Genomic DNA, 18047 nt, shown 5'->3' with positions numbered 1-18047 from the left:
TCTTGTACGGTTGTACCCGTAAGACTGTTAATCAGAAACCCTAGTCCTCGGCTTCCATCATCGTTCTTCTCCTTTCGTCGATTACTCGATTCGCCGCCACCGCCTTGTGCTCAGCCATTCACAGTGTATACATGTTATCGAGTTCTCTCTCTCTACGTTAAAGAGCTTCTGGTAGAACTTTCCCTCTTTAGTTGCAGATTGGCATCATAATTCGTTTTTTTGATGCGTCGGTGATCGATGGTGAACGAATTCGAGAAGATGGATAAGGAACGAGTTAGAAAACGGCCTCGTATGACCTGGGACGAGGCCCCAGCTGAACCTGACGTTCGTCTTCTTCTTCTTCATCCTAATTTTTTAATTCAAATTAAAGCTTTCACATTTAGAAATTAGGTTTTAACATTTCTTTAAACGTGGAGAGAAAGATTAAAGCTTTCACAATTCTAATAATGTTTTGTTTGTTTGTTTGTTTATGTGTGGATAGGCTAAAAGGTCTCAGAGACATGGAAGCGATGGGAGGGTTTTGTTATCACCACCACTAAGGGAGGATGATCGCGACGGCCATTACAATTTCAGTTTGAGAGAGAATCTCACTCCTAGATGTGAGTTGCTTTTTGTTTTGATGAGTTTTTGATTGATAAAGTTGCTAACTTTCCACTGTTGGCAGTATTGCATCAAGAATGATCTGTGTTCGCCTTTTATGAACATTGTTTATTGTTTAGCTTTTACTCACTCCAATCTGTGTTTTTGTTTTTTTTGGACAGATAAGATACTAAGCAAGATGGGTGAAGGTTAGCTTGTCAAGTGGCATGGTGTGTTCGAGATAAAAAAAATGTTTATGTGAATCAAAAATCGCGCCATTTCAGTGTCGTTGCTGGTGTTGTAGGCACATTTGGTCGGGTTTTGGAATGTTGGGATCGTGAAACTAAAGAATATGTGGCTGTAAAGATTATCCGAAGCATCAAGAAATACAGGGATGCAGCTATGATCGAAATTGATGTTCTTCAGAAGCTTGTTAAGACTGACAAAGGCCGCAAACGGTATTTTTGATCTATCTATCTTTTAGCTGATTGCAAAGAGTGACATCATGCTCAGTTTACTCATCTCTGCTTTGTCGTTGCAGATGTGTAGAGATGAAGGACTGGTTTGATTACCGGAATCATATTTGCATTGTAAGTATTCCAGTTCCTTATTAACTTCTTCCGACATCGAAATGCAACTCTAGATATTGTTGGTTATATGTTCAGTGACCTGTTATTGTTAGAAGTGAATGACTATTGACTAGTCATAGGCTCCCTGGCTAGATTTCTTTTGTTTGTTTCCTGATTTATATAAATCCAGTTCCATGTACATATAATGCATGTAGTTTTTGTTGGTGATGTTTGGAACTAAAACCTTCCTTTGAATGAATTGTAATGGTGTTACCAGGTGTTCGAGAAGCTTGGGCCAAGTTTGTTTGACTTTCTAAAGAGAAATAAATACTCCGCATTTCCTCTGGCTCTTGTCCGTGATTTTGGATACCAGCTTTTGGAATCTGTTGCATGTCTGTGAATTGTTCCTTTCAGCTGTTTTTAATAGCATTTTCAATTTCCTTTCTTTCTCAGTTCGGTAGCTGTTGTCCAACCTAATGCCTCTCTGTTCTTAACATCTTTTTATTTTCTTTCTTGTCTACAGATATGCACGAGTTACAGTTAGTTCACACCGACCTCAAGCCCGAGAACATTCTATTGGTATCTTCAGAAAATGTAAAGCTTCCTGACAATAAGGTATCTAGAATATATTTAGATTAAGGTTGTGCTTGGTTTGAAACCAAAAAAAAAAAGTTTGATTTATGTAGTAATTAAATAAGCTAGTATTTTGTAGAAATTTTCTTTTGTTAGAGTGGCACTTTTGACAGTTTGGTGTTTGATTTTGATAAACAGAGGAGTGGTTCAAATGAGACGCATTTCAGGTGTTTACCAAAGTCAAGCGCCATTAAAGTGATTGATTTTGGCAGTACTGTTTGTGATAACCGGATTCACCACTCTGTTGTCCAAACAAGGCATTACAGGTCCCCTGAGGTCATTTTAGGTTGGTAAATTAGTTATTTGCGCAACAATACATACTTGCGGAGTATTTCATAGCTGACACTTACCTACGAATGAACATGATTTTTTTCATGGTAACTAACTAGTGGCATATCATTGCAGGTCTAGGATGGAGTTATCAATGTGACTTATGGAGCATTGGTTGTATACTATTTGAACTATGCACGGTAAGTTCTTTCTCATTTTGTTGTATAGTGAATACGTATCTCCCTGTTTTCAGTCGTTTTGCTTACTATTGTCAACATTTTAAAACTGTACATTAGGGCGAGGCTCTCTTTCAAACGCATGATAACCTTGAACACCTAGCGATGATGGAGAGAGCATTGGGACCTCTGCCTGAACATATGACCCGAAAAGCCAGGTTACTTATCTACTTCCACAAACCTTTGGGTACAGGAAACTTCAAAGAGATATAAATGCTCATTGCTTGTTTGGTCATTATGTTTTTTGCAGCCGGGGTGCTGAGAAATATTTTAGGAGAGGAGGTAGGCTGAATTGGCCGGAAGGGGCCAACTCTAGAGAGAGTATTAGAGCTGTAAAAAGACTTGATCGTCTGAAGGTTGTGCACCATTGCTATGTTTTAGTGTCTATTGATGTATCTTTTGTTTGAGATGTCATAATCTGAAGTTGAAAATGCTCACGAAACTTGCAGGAGATGGTAGCGAGGCATGTAGACAGCACAAGATCTGGATTTGCAGATCTGTTGTATGGTTTACTGCAGTATAATCCATCCGAGCGTCTCACAGCAAACGAGGCTCTTGACCATCCTTTCTTTAAGAGCGCAGGTTGAGATTTTAGAAGAAGCAAAAACAGAGGAGGCAAAAGTGTTTGTCTAAATAGCAATGTGCATCATAAACTGTAGAATTTTTACTTGGTATCAAGTTTTTTCTTTCTAGATTCTAAAGCTCCTTGTCTCATTAGCACCACATACAAGAGTATTCAGGTTTCAAGTTTGGCTACAGAATAATCTCTGTTGTAATTACATTGTGTGTTGTTGAGAGCTACAAAGAAAAAAACTTTGACCACATTTTGAAACTTCTCGATTTTGTACGTAAATTGCCAGAAATAGTTTAATCTTTAACGTGAAAAAAACAAAACGGACTACCAAAACGAAAATATCGTCAAAATTTTCTAAGAGATGCGTAGAAAAAACTGAAAAATTAGTTGTCTATGCAACAAACGTCCAGTGTCATAGTCTTGAGTTGATTCTTTACTCATGAATGATCTTCAATGAAGTCAGCCACTCTGTCTCCCACCATATACCGATCATTGTATTCCAGACGATGAATGTAATGGAACAGATCGAGGGTGAGCTTGGCTATGAACCCTATGATGATGATGGCTAATAACACCGGCCATATGAGCCTCTGCACGGCTAGGTCGACTGCACCAGAAAACTGAAGCAATGGCAATAGAGAGTTGGCCACCACGAAAGGGAACACAAGAGTGATTAGAAGAGTCTTTATGATCGGACAAATGACTTTTCCAAGCAGCCACTTCCATGGAAGCCTGTTGATTCCTACACTCCTGATTCTCTTGAGCTTCTCCCGACACGCCACAGTTGCGAAACAGTTGACACGCGTGAACATTGTCTGTAATAAAAGAAAGAGAATCGAGATATTACTTGTTAAGCAAGAAAGCGTGAAAACCAAAAAACCTTAAAGATGGATTCCTTACTAGATAGGTCCAGATGTGGAGGACAACTAGTCCGATCAACCAATCTCGGAGAAATGAATAAACCGGGGTTTCGCTTAGGGGCACTTGTGTTGGGATGATGATCATAAGATCGATAAGAAGACCAAGTAACATTGGTATGAAGGAGACCTGTTTATCAAATTTTGCAAGTTAGTTACACAAAAGCGTTTTTCAATAATGCTGAGAGGAAGAGTTTTGAGTTTTCTTACCCAGACTGAGAACAGTAAGGCATTCCGTATCCACAGCAGAACAAGGTTGAGAAGCAAATCGGTTCTTCTAATCATGATATGGTTAATTATGAAGCATGCCCCGATATAGGTTACTCGCAGGATATAGCATCCAATCCAGAACCCATAAAGATCTAAAATGAGACACTTATCATTAATTAGAGCATAACATGAAAACTGGCATTTGCAATGAAGCCGTATGAAGAAAAGTAATGAAGCAAGATGATGGAAGTTACAAACCGTCGTGTTTGAGTCCGAACTTATCCAGGATGAAAGAGATAGAGTGGAAAAAAGTCCTTCCCACCAGAATAGGCAACGCCATGGAAATTGTACTAATGAGAAACAGGCTCACAGTAGCTAGAACCAACATCAATCCAATCCTCAGTTTTATAAACCTGCAACTTCAGGTTATTAGAACATGAACAAGTTTAACTCTTTATTGAAAAGCTATCTATCTGTTACCTATCGTCGTCAGTATCGTCTTCAGAAGTGGTATCATGCTGAGAACCATAGAAGCTGACTAGAGATCCTTCAGCTATGGAAAGCACTTGAGACCATTCATCAGCAATCTCCAGCCCTTGTTGCAACAATGGTCTCACATTCTGGTTTGCATGGTTTCCGAGAAAGAAGTCCCTCAACTGAAGCCAGGAACTGACAATGATAATCCACTTGTGAACTATGGGTTCTATAGCTGGTTGAATAAGATCGACTAACCAATCGATTACTCTTATTCTCCCTAACCATAAATAAGCAGCCATTGAGAGAAACATAATCCTTTCTTCATAGAACCTGCATCATATATTCATGCGTTTTTTATTAGATTACAGAAAAATATCGAAGTACAGTAGCATGAAACTAGCCATGATACAAGGTAAGTAGAGGCAAAAAGGATCTTACCATAAATGGAGCGGGAAAAAAGAGGGGCTGATGAAAGAGATAGTCATTATTGGCAAGTGAACCAAAATCACCATCAATGATGCATGGAAAGCCAACGCAAAGAGAAGTTGGCCAAGGTACAGTTTAGTGATCTTGTAGTTGGGATCAGTAACATCTAGTAGAAACCAAAAGGGTCGTTTCTGCAAAATCTATCAAAAGAAAAAATACATTTTAACAATCTCATCCATGAAAGTAAAACTAAACTAAACTAAATTGGGTTACCTTCTGGATAAGCTCCATTGAATTGGAAACTAATAGCAAGTAAAGTTCTCCGTACACCCAATGTACTATCATCACGAAGGGATAGTCTGAAACGAACTCAAGCCTCCGGGAAACTGTAATTCCAAGTATAGGGAGTGTGCAAAAATCTAACCAGCAGCCAAGCACCAAAGGCAACACTCCAAACTTCAAACTCAAGACGAAACCCTCTTTAAGTTTAACCACATACAGATTTTTCCACACTTTGGCTGAAAGAATCCATAAGAGGTATAGGAGTGCCACTGCTACCACGAGAAATCCCAGTGATAAGTTCTTTGCTATGGCTCGACTCAAAGTTGAAAAACTTCCAAGATAAGCCAAGGAAAGTGACAGCATAGTCCAATACCCAATAACGACTAGTTCTTGTGGAAGTGAGTCGTCTCCTGAAAGAAGCTGCGTAGCTACCCCCATACGTTGGAAAAGAAGGATGACAAGTCTCCCCATCATAAATGGAAGAAGAACGAAGAAGAATGAGACATAAAAGCTGATGGCAAGAACCTGCAGATATTAAAACAAAACTTGTTAATATAATAAAACATTTTCCAAATATGGATAACTAAGAAGAAATGTGTAGAATCAGGGACTTACAGCAAATGCATTGTCATCAAGAAGGAAAAGAAACCTCCTCACTGCTCCAAATTCACGAAGCTGTGGGTTTCGAAGACGAATCACTGCTTCACGAGGTTCAACCAAAACGGCGTGGAAGAATCCACGGCGTGTGAGACAATCATGCCACCAATCACAAAGAATCCCCACAGATTTCCAAAACGCACACGCAACTCCTCCTCCTCCTCCTCCTCCAACACGTCCTTGTTCGTTCTCTCCATGGATCTCACGGTGAACCAACCATGAGATATCTTCAGCCGCAAGCTTTAGAACCGCCATCATGGTCATAATATAGGCAATCCAACCGTTGTACAAGAAGCCAGCCAAGAGCAAAGCGAATTTCTCAGAAACTCTGAAAACTCTCTGGTTCTCAATCGCAGTACTTCGTCCCCATGGATGCAAAGAAAAGCAAAAGGCGTTGAAGAGAAACACGAAGACGTAAGCAGCGACGCGTAGTGCCCTCAGCGACAGTCCTCTGACAAACTCATGCCATGGGAGCCTCTCCGGTGCGTTCTCAGAGTAAACAGGTACGAACGAGTAGCTACGCCTACATACCTGAGTTGACGAAGATTTTGTAAAGCAAACATGTATTGTGGTTACGAATCTTCTAGAAACACAGTCACGATGAGATTAAAAATAAAAAAAAGAAGCTAAAATCCTATTTCTTCAGAAGGAATCAAAAACAGAATGAGAGAGAGAAAGAGGAAGAAACCTCGCACTGCTTGAATCCGCGGCGGTTGAGCCAGAGACGGAGACACTCCTGGTGAACGTACTTGATGGATCCTCTACACGCGCAGGGATACCTCAACGGATCGTTTGGTCCTTCCGGTGATCGGCAAATCCGGCACAAATCTCCTCCGTCGTCGTCGTCGTCGTCTTTGTCACTTTCTTCTGCCGGGAGAGCTCGATCGTAGCCACCGTCTTCGTTCTCCGCCGTAAAAACGTCCATATTCTCGCGCCTCTCTCTCTCTCTCGTCACTAGCTTCTCTGTCTCTCTCGTCACTTGTTCATGCTAAAGCTAAAGAAGCAAATATATTTTAATTTAAAATAAATTAAAAAGCGAGCCAGAGGCCGTTTTGACGATTCGTACCGTTCATTGTTTGTTTGTGGTAGAAAGTCACTTTCTACTTTGCTTTACCTCCGTAAAACTGTAAAATTTAACCCCCTTTTTTTTTGGACAAGTAAAATTCAACCTTTAGTCACAGTAATTTTTTTTTTGAGCAACAAAGTCGCAGTAATTAAAACAACAGAATTTTCTAGTGTCCCCCACGAGGTTTGATTTTGACGTTCGTGGACTGGGACCTACTAAATTTGACTAAATATTAATCACCGTCTTAAGATTTATCCGAATCATTGACTCCATAATAACATTCTGAAACTGCATTTAATTATGTACGTAATAATGTTGAAAACTACTAGTATATTCTATGTTGATATAACACCATTGGTTTTGGTCTTTTGTTACTCAGAGATCTTCGATGAAATCGACCAACCTCTCTCCCACTTTGAACCGGTTATCGAATTCGACTTGGTGAATGTAAATGATGAGGTTACGAACGAGCTTGGCACTAAACCATATGACCATAAATGCTAGCAACGCCGGCCACACGAACCGTTGGACGGCTAAGTTGGCTTCACGTGAGAATCCAAGTACAGGGAATAGAGAGTTCATCATCACGTAAGGTACGCAGAGAGTGGTTAGAAGTGTGTTTATGGCCGAGCCAATAACATCTCGAATCAGCCATGTGAAAGGAAGATGGTTGATACCGACGCTTCTTATTCTTTGAAGCTTTTCTCGCCATGCAACGGTCGCGAAGCAGGTGACTGGTGTGAACATAGTCTGCGAGTAAGAAAAAATATATAAAAGTGGTTACTTGTTACTCAAGAAAAGGAGATGATGATGATGATAATGATAATGATTAGGGATGTTGTAATGGGCAAAATTACCCGACCCGGCCCGAACCCGAATTAAACCCGCCCAATAAATACCCTAAACTAAAAAACCTGAAAAAAGCCCGGTATCATTAGGGTAACCCGCGAAAAACCCGAAACTTTTAGGGTTACCCGTGGGCAACCCGTGAAAAACCCTCTCTCTATTTTATTTAAAGTTTTGTGGGTTTTTAGTTAAAGCTTTATAGTTTTAAACTAAATTTAAATGTATTGAATATTTAATTTTTAATCATGTTTTGAATACAATTTGATTAATTTCTCCTATTGTATCTGTTTGGGATTGTATCTACACAAGTATAAAAGTGCAAATCACTTTCAAAAACATTATCTTTTCACGAGAGTATAAAAAACAGAGTATTAAGATATATTATCAACTTAAAGAAACAGATTCAGAAACATAGTATCATTTTAACATAGTATCAACTCAAAGAAACAGACTCATAATCACCCAAGACATTTCATATAGATCATCACATAAGATCAAGGTAGCCTTCTGAAATAGATCTCCACTGTTTGAAGAACCTGATGGATGACTTCTTATGGATGCTAGTTGCTACCTACCTGTACACGTACACAAGTTGAGTATCAGACCAAAGTTAGCTAAAATAATATCACCTAAGAGTTTTGAGAGCTGTTCAGTCAAGTTTCAGAGTATCTAAACTATGGTCAAGTTTCAGAGTATCTAAACTATGGTTAATATACTAAAATAATATTACCTAAGAGTTTTGACCTGTTTGACAAAAAAAAAAAAGAGTTTTGACCTCATATTGCAGAACTACTTGTTGTGGTTGTTGGATCCTTGTCTAAATTGTCTTCATCAAAATAATCTTCAACATCACCTGAAATTATAAAATAAAATTTGTAGTTACATAAAAGTTCATATATGAAATCAGAAACCAAATATCAAAACTAATAATCTACCTTCAAATTCAGCAAAACCTCTTAACCAGTTTCGAGTGCAAAGCAATGCTTGAACATTTTTTGGAAGAAGACGGTTTCTGTAAGGACTAATCACCCGTCCTCCAACGCTAAATGCTGATTCTGATGCCACAGTTGTGATTGGAATGCTGAGCAAATCACATGCAAGAGAAGCTAAATCGCCATAGCGCTGTCCTTGATCTTTCCAATAACCTAAAACCTCTATGTCGGTAAAAGACCTCGTATCTAGCCTAGGATCTTCTAAATACATCTCCAGATTTGTCTTCTTATTGTCTAGACCAGGCTGGATGCTCCTCTCAAGTTCAAACAGATCCTAGGTTATTGTATTAAACAAGCATCACATTAGATAGATAACAAGATTATGATATATGAATTTATAAACTACAAAAGACTTACATAATTGAGATCATCTTCTAATGGTGACTCAGTAAGAAGCTCATATGGAGTCGGTGTTGCTGAAGAGGTTGAAGAAGAACTCTGAAACTTAGCTCCATACTCTTCATAAAGCTTTTTCAAATTCTTCTTAACAATTTCAACCTTTTTCTCAGCATTTCTAGGATCCACTTTGTCATAAGCTGTTCTAAGTATTTGCAGCTTCAATCTCGGATCTAAAACAGCCCCCATAGCTAGAACAAGACTGTATTCATCCCAATACTTAGAGAACTTAACTCTCATTTTCTTAGCCATCTCTTTCATTACTGGATCATCACAACTGGCATACTTCATCAGTAAGCGTTCAATTTTCCACACTTGTAGAAAATATGCATTAGCAGTTTGCCTAGATATATGCTGGCATTTGGGATTCAGGTACTTGTCCCTAGCTCGAACCTTCTCATACTCGACGTATTTGAAAGGCTGATCATGGAAAATAATGATCTCACTGATCATATCACGATCTACTTTCGGATCATACTCACGATCACCACTTGACGGAGGCTTTTTGGGACAGATTTCTAAATGTCGTTTCAAAGAAGATGTTCCTGAGGCAGATTCTGATACTAACTTCTTACTACAATGAATGCAACGACTTCTTCTTTTTCCATCTGCCTCTACTCCTACTACTACGAAATGGTTCCAAACAAGAGACTTTGTGCGTTTAGAATGACTCACAGTTTCAGTTGCTTGAACAGGTTGAGTTTCACTTTGTGCTTGTCCTTGAGTTTCTGCTTCATCATCATTATCAACCTCCATCTGCTCATTCGCAGCCTCAAGAGCTGCTAGTGTGTCAAGTGTTTGTGAATCCATCCTGAAAAAACATTAAACAATCACAAAATTTAAGCTATTATTTAATCTGGTGAGGGAGATTGGAGAAAACTAGAAATGGCTCAAGCTTAGGTGTCTCTTAGAGAACTTTTATTTGACTTAGCACATCGTTGAAAACAGCAACATCACAATCAGCTAATGTCCATGGTTCTTCTCTCTAAAATAAAATGTATGGAATGATCTCAATCATCTATGGTAATGTGCAGGGTGTGTGTGGATGCGACCGCTTCACTAGTAGCTCGATAAGCGATGTACTTAAAACGATTGTGAAAAAAGACGGATATAGAGGACTACAAACCCCACATACCTTAGCGATTGATTTCGACAAACTCACAAACCCACAAACCCACAAACCCACAAACTCACAAACCCACAAACCCACAAACCCACAAACCCACAAACTCACAAACTCACAAACCCACAAACCCACAAACCTAGATATCAAAACTCAATTCTTAAAATGTACCTGCTTGCTGATCTGACTTTGACCGTGATGAGATGAGATGATTGGGATCTCGTCTCTGGTTGACGAGTGACGACGATGATGAGATGAGATGAGATGGTGAGGCGTTAAGGCAGCGAGAGATGAGATTAGATGGTGAGGCGTTAAGGCGGCGAGAGATGAGATGCTGCGGCGATTGGGATAATGGGATCTCGTCTCTGGTTGAGATGGTGAGTCCAGAGAAGAAACGACGATGATGAGATGGTGAGAGAGAGTTGAGAGAAGAAACGACGTCGCTTCTGTTAATTTTTTTTTTTTTAAAACCCATCGGATACCCGAAGCCCGACAGTGTAAACCTGATAGGGTAATAAACAAAACAAGACCCGCCCAATAAAAACCCGCGAGTTTTAAAATCTAAAAGTACGGGTTTTGGGTTTCAAATATCAACCGGGCTTCGGGTACCCTATGGGTAAAAACCCATTATTAACATCCCTAATAATGATGAAGTTTCTTACTTACCAAGGCGATACAGATGTGAAGGACGTACACACCGATCAACCAGTGGTGGAGAAAGTTATACACAGGTGATTCGTCTAGCGGAACTTGTGATGGGATGATGATCATAAGGTTGATAAGGAGACCGAGCAAGCCAGGTACCACAAAGATCTGTTCATCCAGGTTTTGCATGTTAATTTATAGATATGTCTCCACAGAAGAAGTAAGATTCTGAGTGTTTGTTACCCATATGGAGAACAACAAGACATTCTGGATCCATTTCATGACATGTTTGAGAAGCAAATCGACTCTTCTCGTCACGATATGGTCACAGACGAAGCATGTGATCTTATAGATTTTTCGCATGATACACAATCCAGTCCAGAAAGCACAAATATCTGCAGTTTTAACATTTAGAAGTTCAAAACAAAGAAGAAAGGTGTATGGAGATTTGAAGCAAGATAAAGTAAGTACAAACCATCGTGTTCGAGTCCGAAACTTAGCATGTAGAAAGAGATAGAGTGGAAGAAGGCTCTCCCAACCAGAACCGGTAAAGCCATAAAGGTTGTACTAACAAGAAACATACTCAAAGCAGCTAGAACTAGCAACAGTCCAATCCTCAGCATAAACCTGAAACTTGTTCAAGTTATTAGAGAGTTCTAGATTCTGAATCCAAGTAATTGTATTACCTTTCATCTCTTTGCTCGTGTGTATCCTCTTCACATGCTGTATCGCTCTGAGATCCATAAAATCTCACCATACATCCTTCAGCTATGCCAAAAGCTAGTCTCACATTATGATTCATACCGTCTCTTCTAACCAAGAAACCACTTAACTTGAGGCAAGAACTGACAACAGTGATCCACTTGTGAACTATTGGTTTGATAGATTGTTTTATAGAGTTGGCTAGCCACCTGGGGCAGCATATATAAGCAGCGAGTAAGCCAAGCATGAACTCATCCTTGTAGACCCTGCACCATTTATAACACATTTTTATTCAAAAATCAATAAATTAGAAACAGTGTGTGGTAAGAGTAAGACCTTACCCAAACTTGAGAGGGAAAAAAGACCGGTTGATGAGAGTGATTGTCTTTATCGGAAAGTGAAACACAATCACTACCACTGCTCCATGGAAAGCAAAGGCAAAGAGTAAGGAACGAAGATGCAGTTTAGTGATTTTGTAGTTTGGTCCTGTGACATCTAAGAGGTACCAAAACGCACGTTTCTGAACAATCTGCCAAAAAGGAAGAATAATAATAAGAAGCTGAGTAAATTACGAAACAAAGATCAAAACGTTACCTCTTGGATAAGCTTCATGCAAGACAAAGCAACAAGCAAGTACCCTATTCCTATACACCAATCTTTAGCAGCTATGAGCGGATTGTCTGAAACAACCTCAAGCCTTTGTGAAACTGTCCCTCCGGTTAGAGGGAACGTGCAGAAATCTATCCAGCAACCAAGCATCAACGGCAGAAGGATGATTTTAATACACAAGATCAATGCATCTTTAACTGAGAGTGAAAACCATCTTGCTCTGGTTGGATTCCGAATCAGAGTGAAGACGCTTTTAAGGTAAGCCAACCAAACTGAGAGTAGAACTATGTGTCCAACTGTAATCTCAGATATGTTTTCCAAAACCCAACCGTGTGGAGGGAAACAGCGTAGGAGCACAAAGACAGCTTGGCCAATCAAATAAGGTAACATATAGTCTAGGAAAGACCAACAGATGTTGATGGCAAGAACCTACAGAGAGCAAATAAGACCCCATACAAAATTAAAAATATTTTAATCTCAGTAGTGTATATTAGAAAATTGTATACAAATTTTTTATTTATCATAATAACTATATATTTTATAAAAACAAAATGATTTCTAAAAAAAATTACATATTACATTTTAATAAATGTCTTTTTTTTTTAAATTGTGGCCAAGACATTAAGGTTAAGAGTACTTACAGCAAAAGTATTGTCATCCAAGAAGAAAAGAAACCTTCTTATGGATCCAAGCTCATCAAGCTGTGTGTTTCGAGGAACAAACGCAAGTGCAAGAGGTCCTCTCATAAACATGTCGTGGAAGAAGGTTAAGTGCAAGAGCTGATCATGCCACCAATCACAAAGAACTCTCACACACTTCCATAACACAAGCAGAACTCTAGTAACACCCTTATGTCTTAGACCATTCGCTATGAGATGCACACGGCGTAACAACTCGTGTTCTGTTCTTACAAGCTCTTCATAGACTACCCTCAGAACAGCGATGAAAGTGATTTCAGTCACTATCTCGACGGTGTAAAGAAGACCAAGAAAGAAACATGACAGTTCAAAAACTCTCTTGCTCTCAAGAAAGAACATGCAGTATGAGTGGAAAGTAATCGCCAAGAGCCAAGGAAGGATCAGAGTCATGAAACGAAATGCTCTCAGTAGAAGGCTCATTAAGAGTTCTTGACATGGAAGTCTCTCTGGAGCGTTGTCGGAATAGACCGGAACGATTGAGTAGCTGCGTTTACAAATCTCGCAGTGCTTGCGTCTACGACGATTGATCCAGAGAAATATGCAGTCAGTGTGGACATACTTGAGAGAGCCACGACATGCACAGGGATGCCTCAACGGATTGTTTGGTTCCTCCGGTGACTGGCAGATTCGGCAAATGTCTATATCCTCGTTTTTCATGTCTTTTGCTTCTGTCGGAACAGCTTCTTTGTTTTCTGTCTCCATTAAAGCTCTTCTTGTATCTCTCTTTCTCTCTCTGTGTTTCTCTTCTGCAAGTGAAAATAGGGTTGCTAAAAAGACATGTTCTTATATAAATAAATAAAACGTTTAATGATAGAATCGATATAACGCTTATGATTGGTCGTTTGACGTATGGTTCTGTTTCTTGCTTTTATGTTCTTGACAGCTACAGTGTACAGAGTTACAGAGAGTGAGTTTCTTCGTTGCTTCCTCTGAAACCATCTTTATATCTCATTAACTTTTTTTTTTCTTTCCTTTGAAAGATTAAAGAGACTAAATCATTAAAAACTAAAAATAAAAGTTAGTTTCTATAGAAAATGTAGTAGCGAGAATATTTAAAGACTGGAACATGTTTTGGTTGATCAAGTGGGTTGTTGAAACAATTACCTAATACATGTGGAGTTTTAATTTCTCGGCAGAAGCAAGAGACGTGTCGCACAAGTTTTCTCCCAAAGAAAGTAAAAAGGTGAAAGGGGGAGCAGAGAGTGATGGTTTTGTTTTCTTCTACTCAGAGTGTCAAAAACATTAATAGACTCTATTTATTATCAAGCCAATTCTGAGATGAATATGAATAAGAGATGTTTGAGAATGTGGCTTACTAGCAATGTGTAATAAGTGTATACAGATCACAAACCTAACTTGAGGGGAGAACAGAGAACGTTAACTTAAGCAAAGATGCTTTGAGTGAACAAAAGGCCACATATGAGAATCACAGCGTATAAACTAAAATCCATAGAGATTGCATCCATTATCTTCTTTATCATCATGACTGTCTCCAGTGCGTTGCCCACTTGGTCCGCTATGCCTTGTCCCGAGTTCTCTCGTCTCGAGGCTGAGGAAGGAGCTCCATGATGGGTCAGCAGAACACGTCCAAGCACGATTGTGGCGTCGGTCAAGAGAAGTAAGAGAACGGGTCTGAAGCTTACTATGCTGCTGCCTAAGGAAGAGAACCCGAGGTGAGAGAGTATGACAAGGAGGGCGATCACGAGAGATGAGAACATCCTTGCGTATTCTGAGGCGTCGATGGCGGCTCCAATGTGTCTTGGAGTGATGGTGTTCACGAAATTGACTAGAGGAGTAAATGCTTGAGAAGAAGCCAAATCTACCACTGATGGGGTTTGAGTGCTTGATGTTGCAGGGGACGGTTGTAGAGTTGTGTCTCTAGGATTTGAAGCTGAGGCTTCTCCCATTGTCTCGGTATACTTCCGAGGCTGAAGCGATTCTGCTCTGCTTTGATGGATGGTATGATCCACAGTATCAAATATGGAAGCATCGGATATGTTTTCCTGACGACTTGTGAAAACTGCAATGTTACAACTAGAATCATCAAAAACCAATACACTACTCCCTACGTTTTGTTAAAAAAAGATGCTTATAAGGGACTGTAATCAACAACATATGAATGATGCTAACACATGCTTCTCTATGAAACCAATTACATTGATCACGATTATTGTTCAGAATATAACAAGTTAAGCAAGCATAACACACATTTGTAAATACGTGGATAAAGCAAGTATATTGGTAACCTCTTAAGAGTACGGTAGTGCATAAAACACACACAAAAAGATCATTTCATAACCAGTGTGTTTCATCCACCGCTCTTACAAAGTTCAACAAAAGTATCTCTAAATCTTTTTTTTTATCTCATGTGCTATTACACTAGGCCTATGATAAGTTCATTAATCACGTCTACTGTTCCAGAAAAGAACTCTTCTAAAACCTCATTAAGATCTAATGTCAGCTTAAGTCAAGTACGTTCTCCCTGAAAACCTGGATTTTTAGCTGTTTCACAAGATATACATTTAAGATAACTATATGTAGTTATCGACCGTAAACCATATTACAAACCACATCATACTAGTATACATGAAGTGAACACCACACTGTAACTATAGCCAGACACATAACATGTGACCAAAGAAGCCAACTTGATTACTCCCTATGCTTCTAACACCATACATTTACATTTTAACACAATCTTTCAACACGACCCTCAAGATAATGGCATGGCTTTAGCAGCACATCATCACCCAATATTCCAAAAAGCAAGATGCAATTGCAAACACACACACACGAACAATAACGGAAATCGAACTTAACATACAAGGAGAGAACGAAAGAGGGACCTGTTTCTCGATCAGTGCGTATCTGCTCACGAGGCGTAACTGTGTCCGACGAGGATTCGTCAGTGGGGAGATGAGATTGGGAAAGTGAAGTGGGATCGGAAGAAGGCGGAGGAGGAACGTTGTTGATCTGACCAGTGATAAAGGCCAAGCGATCGGATCCTCTTTCTAAAATCTTCCTCCTCCTTGCTTCTCTGCTGTTCGACGCCATTGACCAGTTGAATTTTTCTTGTCTTCGGTCGGAGCGAGGACAGGAAACCAGTTCGGTCGGAATGTCAGATTGATCCTTCTAAAACGCGAACTTAAACGCTAAACGTCGATAAACGAGTTGGTCGCGTTTCAAGTAAATGGGCTTAATGGGCCAATTTAAATGGGCCCTCGCCTTAAATTTTATTTACTCGAAAGCTGAGTAGGAGAATAAAATGTTGACATAGTGACACCAAAAGAATTTATTCTACAAATTGCACCCAATAAAAACAAGAGTAGTCTCTCTCACTGAGTCACTGGAGACCTACAAGCCAGTAAACAAAAAGAGCGTTTACCTCCACGCGACCACCACCAACGAGAAACAAAGACCCTTCCTTTTTTAAAAATATTCAATCGCCCACCGTTTTTTCATTCACCTAGAGAGAGAGAGAGAGTGAAAGAGAGAAAGTAGAGATGCAGTCGCTGCAGGAGAAGGCATCGGCATGGAGCGGCGTGGATCAGGCTGACGCATTCGCCATAGACGAGTCCAATCTGTTCGAAAAGCTCGGTCTTCAGAGCTTCATCAACCTCTCCACCAACTTCTACACCAGGTTTCTAACTAAATCTCCTTTATGTGTGCTTTCTCTGGATTACAATTGGGGAACTGTGACTTCTTCCTATTACAGAACTAAAGTCCACTGTCTGCTTTGTGTTCTGCTTTGAAAAAGTCTTTTACTTTATTCTTTAAGAGACTTTTTTGGGTAATGCTTCCACTTATGGACCTGTGTTTTGAAGTGGGTTCTTGTTTATTGTATAGAGTATATGATGATGATGACGAAGAATGGTTTTGATTCATTTCTGTTTTTGACAAAGTCTTTTATTTTATTCTCTAGAGACTTTCTTTTTGTGGGTAATGCTTCCACTTATGGACCCTGTGTTCTTGTAGGGTATATGATGACGAAGAAGAATGGTTTCGATCCATGTTTGCTAACTCTAAGAAAGAAGATGCCATTCAGAACCAGTATGAGTTCTTTGTCCAGCGTATGGGAGGCCCTCCTCTGTATTCTCAAAGGAAAGGTTAAGTCTTTTTACTTTTGGATTCTTCTTCCTCTTGTTTAATGTAATGTGGTTTAAGTTTGTTCTGACTTGATTGGTTCTATGTGTTTTATAAGCTCGACTGATAGTCTTAGCTCAGTTTCATTCACTTTGGTGAACCATTTAGTCTTCCTTGTGGTTCTCACTTAGTACAGAAGACACTCAACTTACTTGTATCTTTTATCATTGTATAATTAACCATAGACATTAGAATGTATTATGTACTACTGTGAGTGGGGTTTGACTGAGTATGACTTGGCATCTGCTAAAATCTTTGCTTATTTCGTTGCGATTGATCTTTGTGTGTAGGTCATCCTGCCCTGATTGGTCGTCACCGTCCATTTCCGGTGACTCATGAAGCTGCAGAGAGATGGCTGCAGCATATGCAAAATGCTATGGACGAGTCGGTCGACATTGACCAGGACTCGAAAGTCAAGATGATGAATTTCTTCAGGTAAACAACACTATCTTTCTTTCTCAAACTCAAAAGTCTGTAAATTCAGAAACCAAATTAAACATAGTAGTAAATCAAATGAATGAGATTTTGATAGACCTTTAAAATTTATGCACATGTGTTAGCGAGCAAATGTATTAAGTATTGCTGCTTTTGATCTGTTTCAGGCATACTGCTTTCTTCCTTGTGGCTGGAAACGAGTTGCAGAATCAGAATCAGAATCAGAACAACCAAGTTGCGTGTAAACACGCTGCCAATAAACCAGCAGAAGAGTAATTTTAACAACTGCATTCTTGTTGTATTTTTACGTTTCATTCAAAGTACACAGATTCCAGGAAACTTGCTCTTTCTTCGAAACGCTATGCAAGAGAAATAAGACTGGTCATCACATTTCACCAAAATCACTTTATCAAACAGCATTAATATTAGTTCTGAATCTAATACTCTAGTTTATATATTCTCTAATTACATAACTTGAGACTCATGTAAACAGTGTTCCAAGAGCTCAAAACGCAGTGTTCTTTCTTCTTTTTTTCTCACTGAAGTTTGTATTTTTAAAGCT

General features: G+C 39.3%; 6 protein-coding genes across 14 annotated transcripts; 2 read left to right on the top strand and 4 right to left on the bottom strand.

Moving 5' to 3' along the window:
* The first annotated feature begins 6 nt into the window (after positions 1-6).
* LOC106411516 (serine/threonine-protein kinase AFC3) lies at positions 7-3111 on the top strand. 6 transcript variants are annotated; one of them, XM_013852296.3, is made up of 13 exons: positions 7-125; positions 192-324; positions 482-599; positions 762-788; positions 884-1037; positions 1121-1169; positions 1426-1540; positions 1672-1742; positions 1920-2067; positions 2187-2251; positions 2348-2445; positions 2538-2643; positions 2737-3111. In XM_013852296.3, the coding sequence occupies exons 2-13, from the start codon at positions 238-240 to the stop codon at positions 2872-2874; spliced, it is 1176 nt and encodes a 391-aa protein (XP_013707750.1). In that variant the 5' UTR covers positions 7-125; positions 192-237; the 3' UTR covers positions 2875-3111. The 6 variants fall into 6 exon arrangements, with proteins under 6 accessions (XP_013707750.1, XP_013707748.1, XP_048636022.1 ...); XM_013852294.3 differs by having other exon boundaries at positions 8-125; positions 1672-1763; XM_048780069.1 differs by having other exon boundaries at positions 29-125; positions 198-324.
* On the bottom strand, positions 3093-6778 carry LOC111199923 (probable E3 ubiquitin ligase SUD1). The gene is made up of 9 exons (XM_048780054.1): positions 6519-6778; positions 5789-6361; positions 5165-5698; positions 4904-5091; positions 4469-4795; positions 4247-4401; positions 3989-4140; positions 3762-3908; positions 3093-3676 (listed from the first exon to the last, which is right to left on the bottom strand). The coding sequence occupies exons 1-9, from the start codon at positions 6753-6755 to the stop codon at positions 3299-3301; spliced, it is 2691 nt and encodes an 896-aa protein (XP_048636011.1). The 5' UTR covers positions 6756-6778; the 3' UTR covers positions 3093-3298.
* A 454-nt stretch (positions 6779-7232) lies between these two features.
* LOC106371210 (probable E3 ubiquitin ligase SUD1) lies at positions 7233-13987 on the bottom strand. Its single transcript, XM_013811249.3, has 8 exons — positions 12851-13987; positions 12195-12638; positions 11942-12129; positions 11585-11866; positions 11374-11525; positions 11142-11293; positions 10920-11066; positions 7233-7646 (listed from the first exon to the last, which is right to left on the bottom strand). The coding sequence occupies exons 1-8, from the start codon at positions 13607-13609 to the stop codon at positions 7272-7274; spliced, it is 2499 nt and encodes an 832-aa protein (XP_013666703.2). The 5' UTR covers positions 13610-13987; the 3' UTR covers positions 7233-7271.
* LOC106362628 (zinc finger BED domain-containing protein RICESLEEPER 4) lies at positions 8100-10679 on the bottom strand. 4 transcript variants are annotated; one of them, XM_048780062.1, is made up of 6 exons: positions 10425-10679; positions 9154-9941; positions 9092-9114; positions 8678-9008; positions 8518-8595; positions 8100-8317 (listed from the first exon to the last, which is right to left on the bottom strand). In XM_048780062.1, the coding sequence occupies exons 2-5, from the start codon at positions 9938-9940 to the stop codon at positions 8519-8521; spliced, it is 1218 nt and encodes a 405-aa protein (XP_048636019.1). In that variant the 5' UTR covers position 9941; positions 10425-10679; the 3' UTR covers positions 8100-8317; position 8518. The 4 variants fall into 4 exon arrangements, with proteins under 4 accessions (XP_048636019.1, XP_048636015.1, XP_048636014.1 ...); XM_048780058.1 differs by having other exon boundaries at positions 8100-8319; positions 8506-8595; positions 9092-9941; XM_048780057.1 differs by having other exon boundaries at positions 9092-9941.
* A 201-nt stretch (positions 13988-14188) lies between the features above and the next one.
* On the bottom strand, positions 14189-16037 carry LOC106366464. The gene is made up of 2 exons (XM_013806098.3): positions 15754-16037; positions 14189-14927 (listed from the first exon to the last, which is right to left on the bottom strand). The coding sequence occupies exons 1-2, from the start codon at positions 15959-15961 to the stop codon at positions 14290-14292; spliced, it is 846 nt and encodes a 281-aa protein (XP_013661552.2). The 5' UTR covers positions 15962-16037; the 3' UTR covers positions 14189-14289.
* Positions 16038-16254: 217 nt separating this feature from the next.
* LOC106441080 (two-on-two hemoglobin-3) lies at positions 16255-17874 on the top strand. The gene is made up of 4 exons (XM_013882860.3): positions 16255-16547; positions 16883-17013; positions 17341-17485; positions 17653-17874. Exons 1-4 carry the CDS (start codon positions 16411-16413, stop codon positions 17759-17761), a joined length of 522 nt encoding a protein of 173 aa, XP_013738314.2. The 5' UTR covers positions 16255-16410; the 3' UTR covers positions 17762-17874.
* Positions 17875-18047: the final 173 nt, after the last annotated feature.

This window comes from Brassica napus, chromosome A1, assembly GCF_020379485.1.
Source record: "Brassica napus cultivar Da-Ae chromosome A1, Da-Ae, whole genome shotgun sequence".
NCBI classification, from domain to species: domain Eukaryota; kingdom Viridiplantae; phylum Streptophyta; class Magnoliopsida; order Brassicales; family Brassicaceae; genus Brassica; species Brassica napus.
This window is presented reverse-complemented; position numbering and strand designations above follow the sequence as displayed.

Coding starts and splice junctions, on each gene's coding strand:
- LOC106411516 (XM_013852294.3), top strand. CDS start 238: ATGGTGAACGAATTCGAGAAGATGGATAAGGAACGAGTTAGAAAACGG. Junction 1,170..1,425: donor ACCGGAATCATATTTGCATT/GTAAGTATTCCA, acceptor TGGTGTTACCAG/GTGTTCGAGAAGCTTGGGCC. Junction 2,644..2,736: donor AAAGACTTGATCGTCTGAAG/GTTGTGCACCAT, acceptor CGAAACTTGCAG/GAGATGGTAGCGAGGCATGT.
- LOC111199923 (XM_048780054.1), bottom strand. CDS start 6,755: ATGGACGTTTTTACGGCGGAGAACGAAGACGGTGGCTACGATCGAGCT. Junction 4,402..4,468: donor GACGATACTGACGACGATAG/GTAACAGATAGA, acceptor CTGAAGTTGCAG/GTTTATAAAACTGAGGATTG. Junction 4,141..4,246: donor GTTCGGACTCAAACACGACG/GTTTGTAACTTC, acceptor GTCTCATTTTAG/ATCTTTATGGGTTCTGGATT.
- LOC106362628 (XM_048780058.1), bottom strand. CDS start 9,940: ATGGATTCACAAACACTTGACACACTAGCAGCTCTTGAGGCTGCGAAT. Junction 9,009..9,091: donor TAGAAGATGATCTCAATTAT/GTAAGTCTTTTG, acceptor ACAATAACCTAG/GATCTGTTTGAACTTGAGAG. Junction 8,596..8,677: donor AGGTTTTGCTGAATTTGAAG/GTAGATTATTAG, acceptor TTATAATTTCAG/GTGATGTTGAAGATTATTTT.
- LOC106371210 (XM_013811249.3), bottom strand. CDS start 13,609: ATGGAGACAGAAAACAAAGAAGCTGTTCCGACAGAAGCAAAAGACATG. Junction 12,639..12,850: donor TGGATGACAATACTTTTGCT/GTAAGTACTCTT, acceptor TGCTCTCTGTAG/GTTCTTGCCATCAACATCTG. Junction 11,867..11,941: donor TTTTTCCCTCTCAAGTTTGG/GTAAGGTCTTAC, acceptor TAAATGGTGCAG/GGTCTACAAGGATGAGTTCA.
- LOC106366464 (XM_013806098.3), bottom strand. CDS start 15,961: ATGGCGTCGAACAGCAGAGAAGCAAGGAGGAGGAAGATTTTAGAAAGA. Junction 14,928..15,753: donor ACGCACTGATCGAGAAACAG/GTCCCTCTTTCG, acceptor GTAACATTGCAG/TTTTCACAAGTCGTCAGGAA.
- LOC106441080 (XM_013882860.3), top strand. CDS start 16,411: ATGCAGTCGCTGCAGGAGAAGGCATCGGCATGGAGCGGCGTGGATCAG. Junction 16,548..16,882: donor TCCACCAACTTCTACACCAG/GTTTCTAACTAA, acceptor GTGTTCTTGTAG/GGTATATGATGACGAAGAAG. Junction 17,014..17,340: donor TCTGTATTCTCAAAGGAAAG/GTTAAGTCTTTT, acceptor CTTTGTGTGTAG/GTCATCCTGCCCTGATTGGT.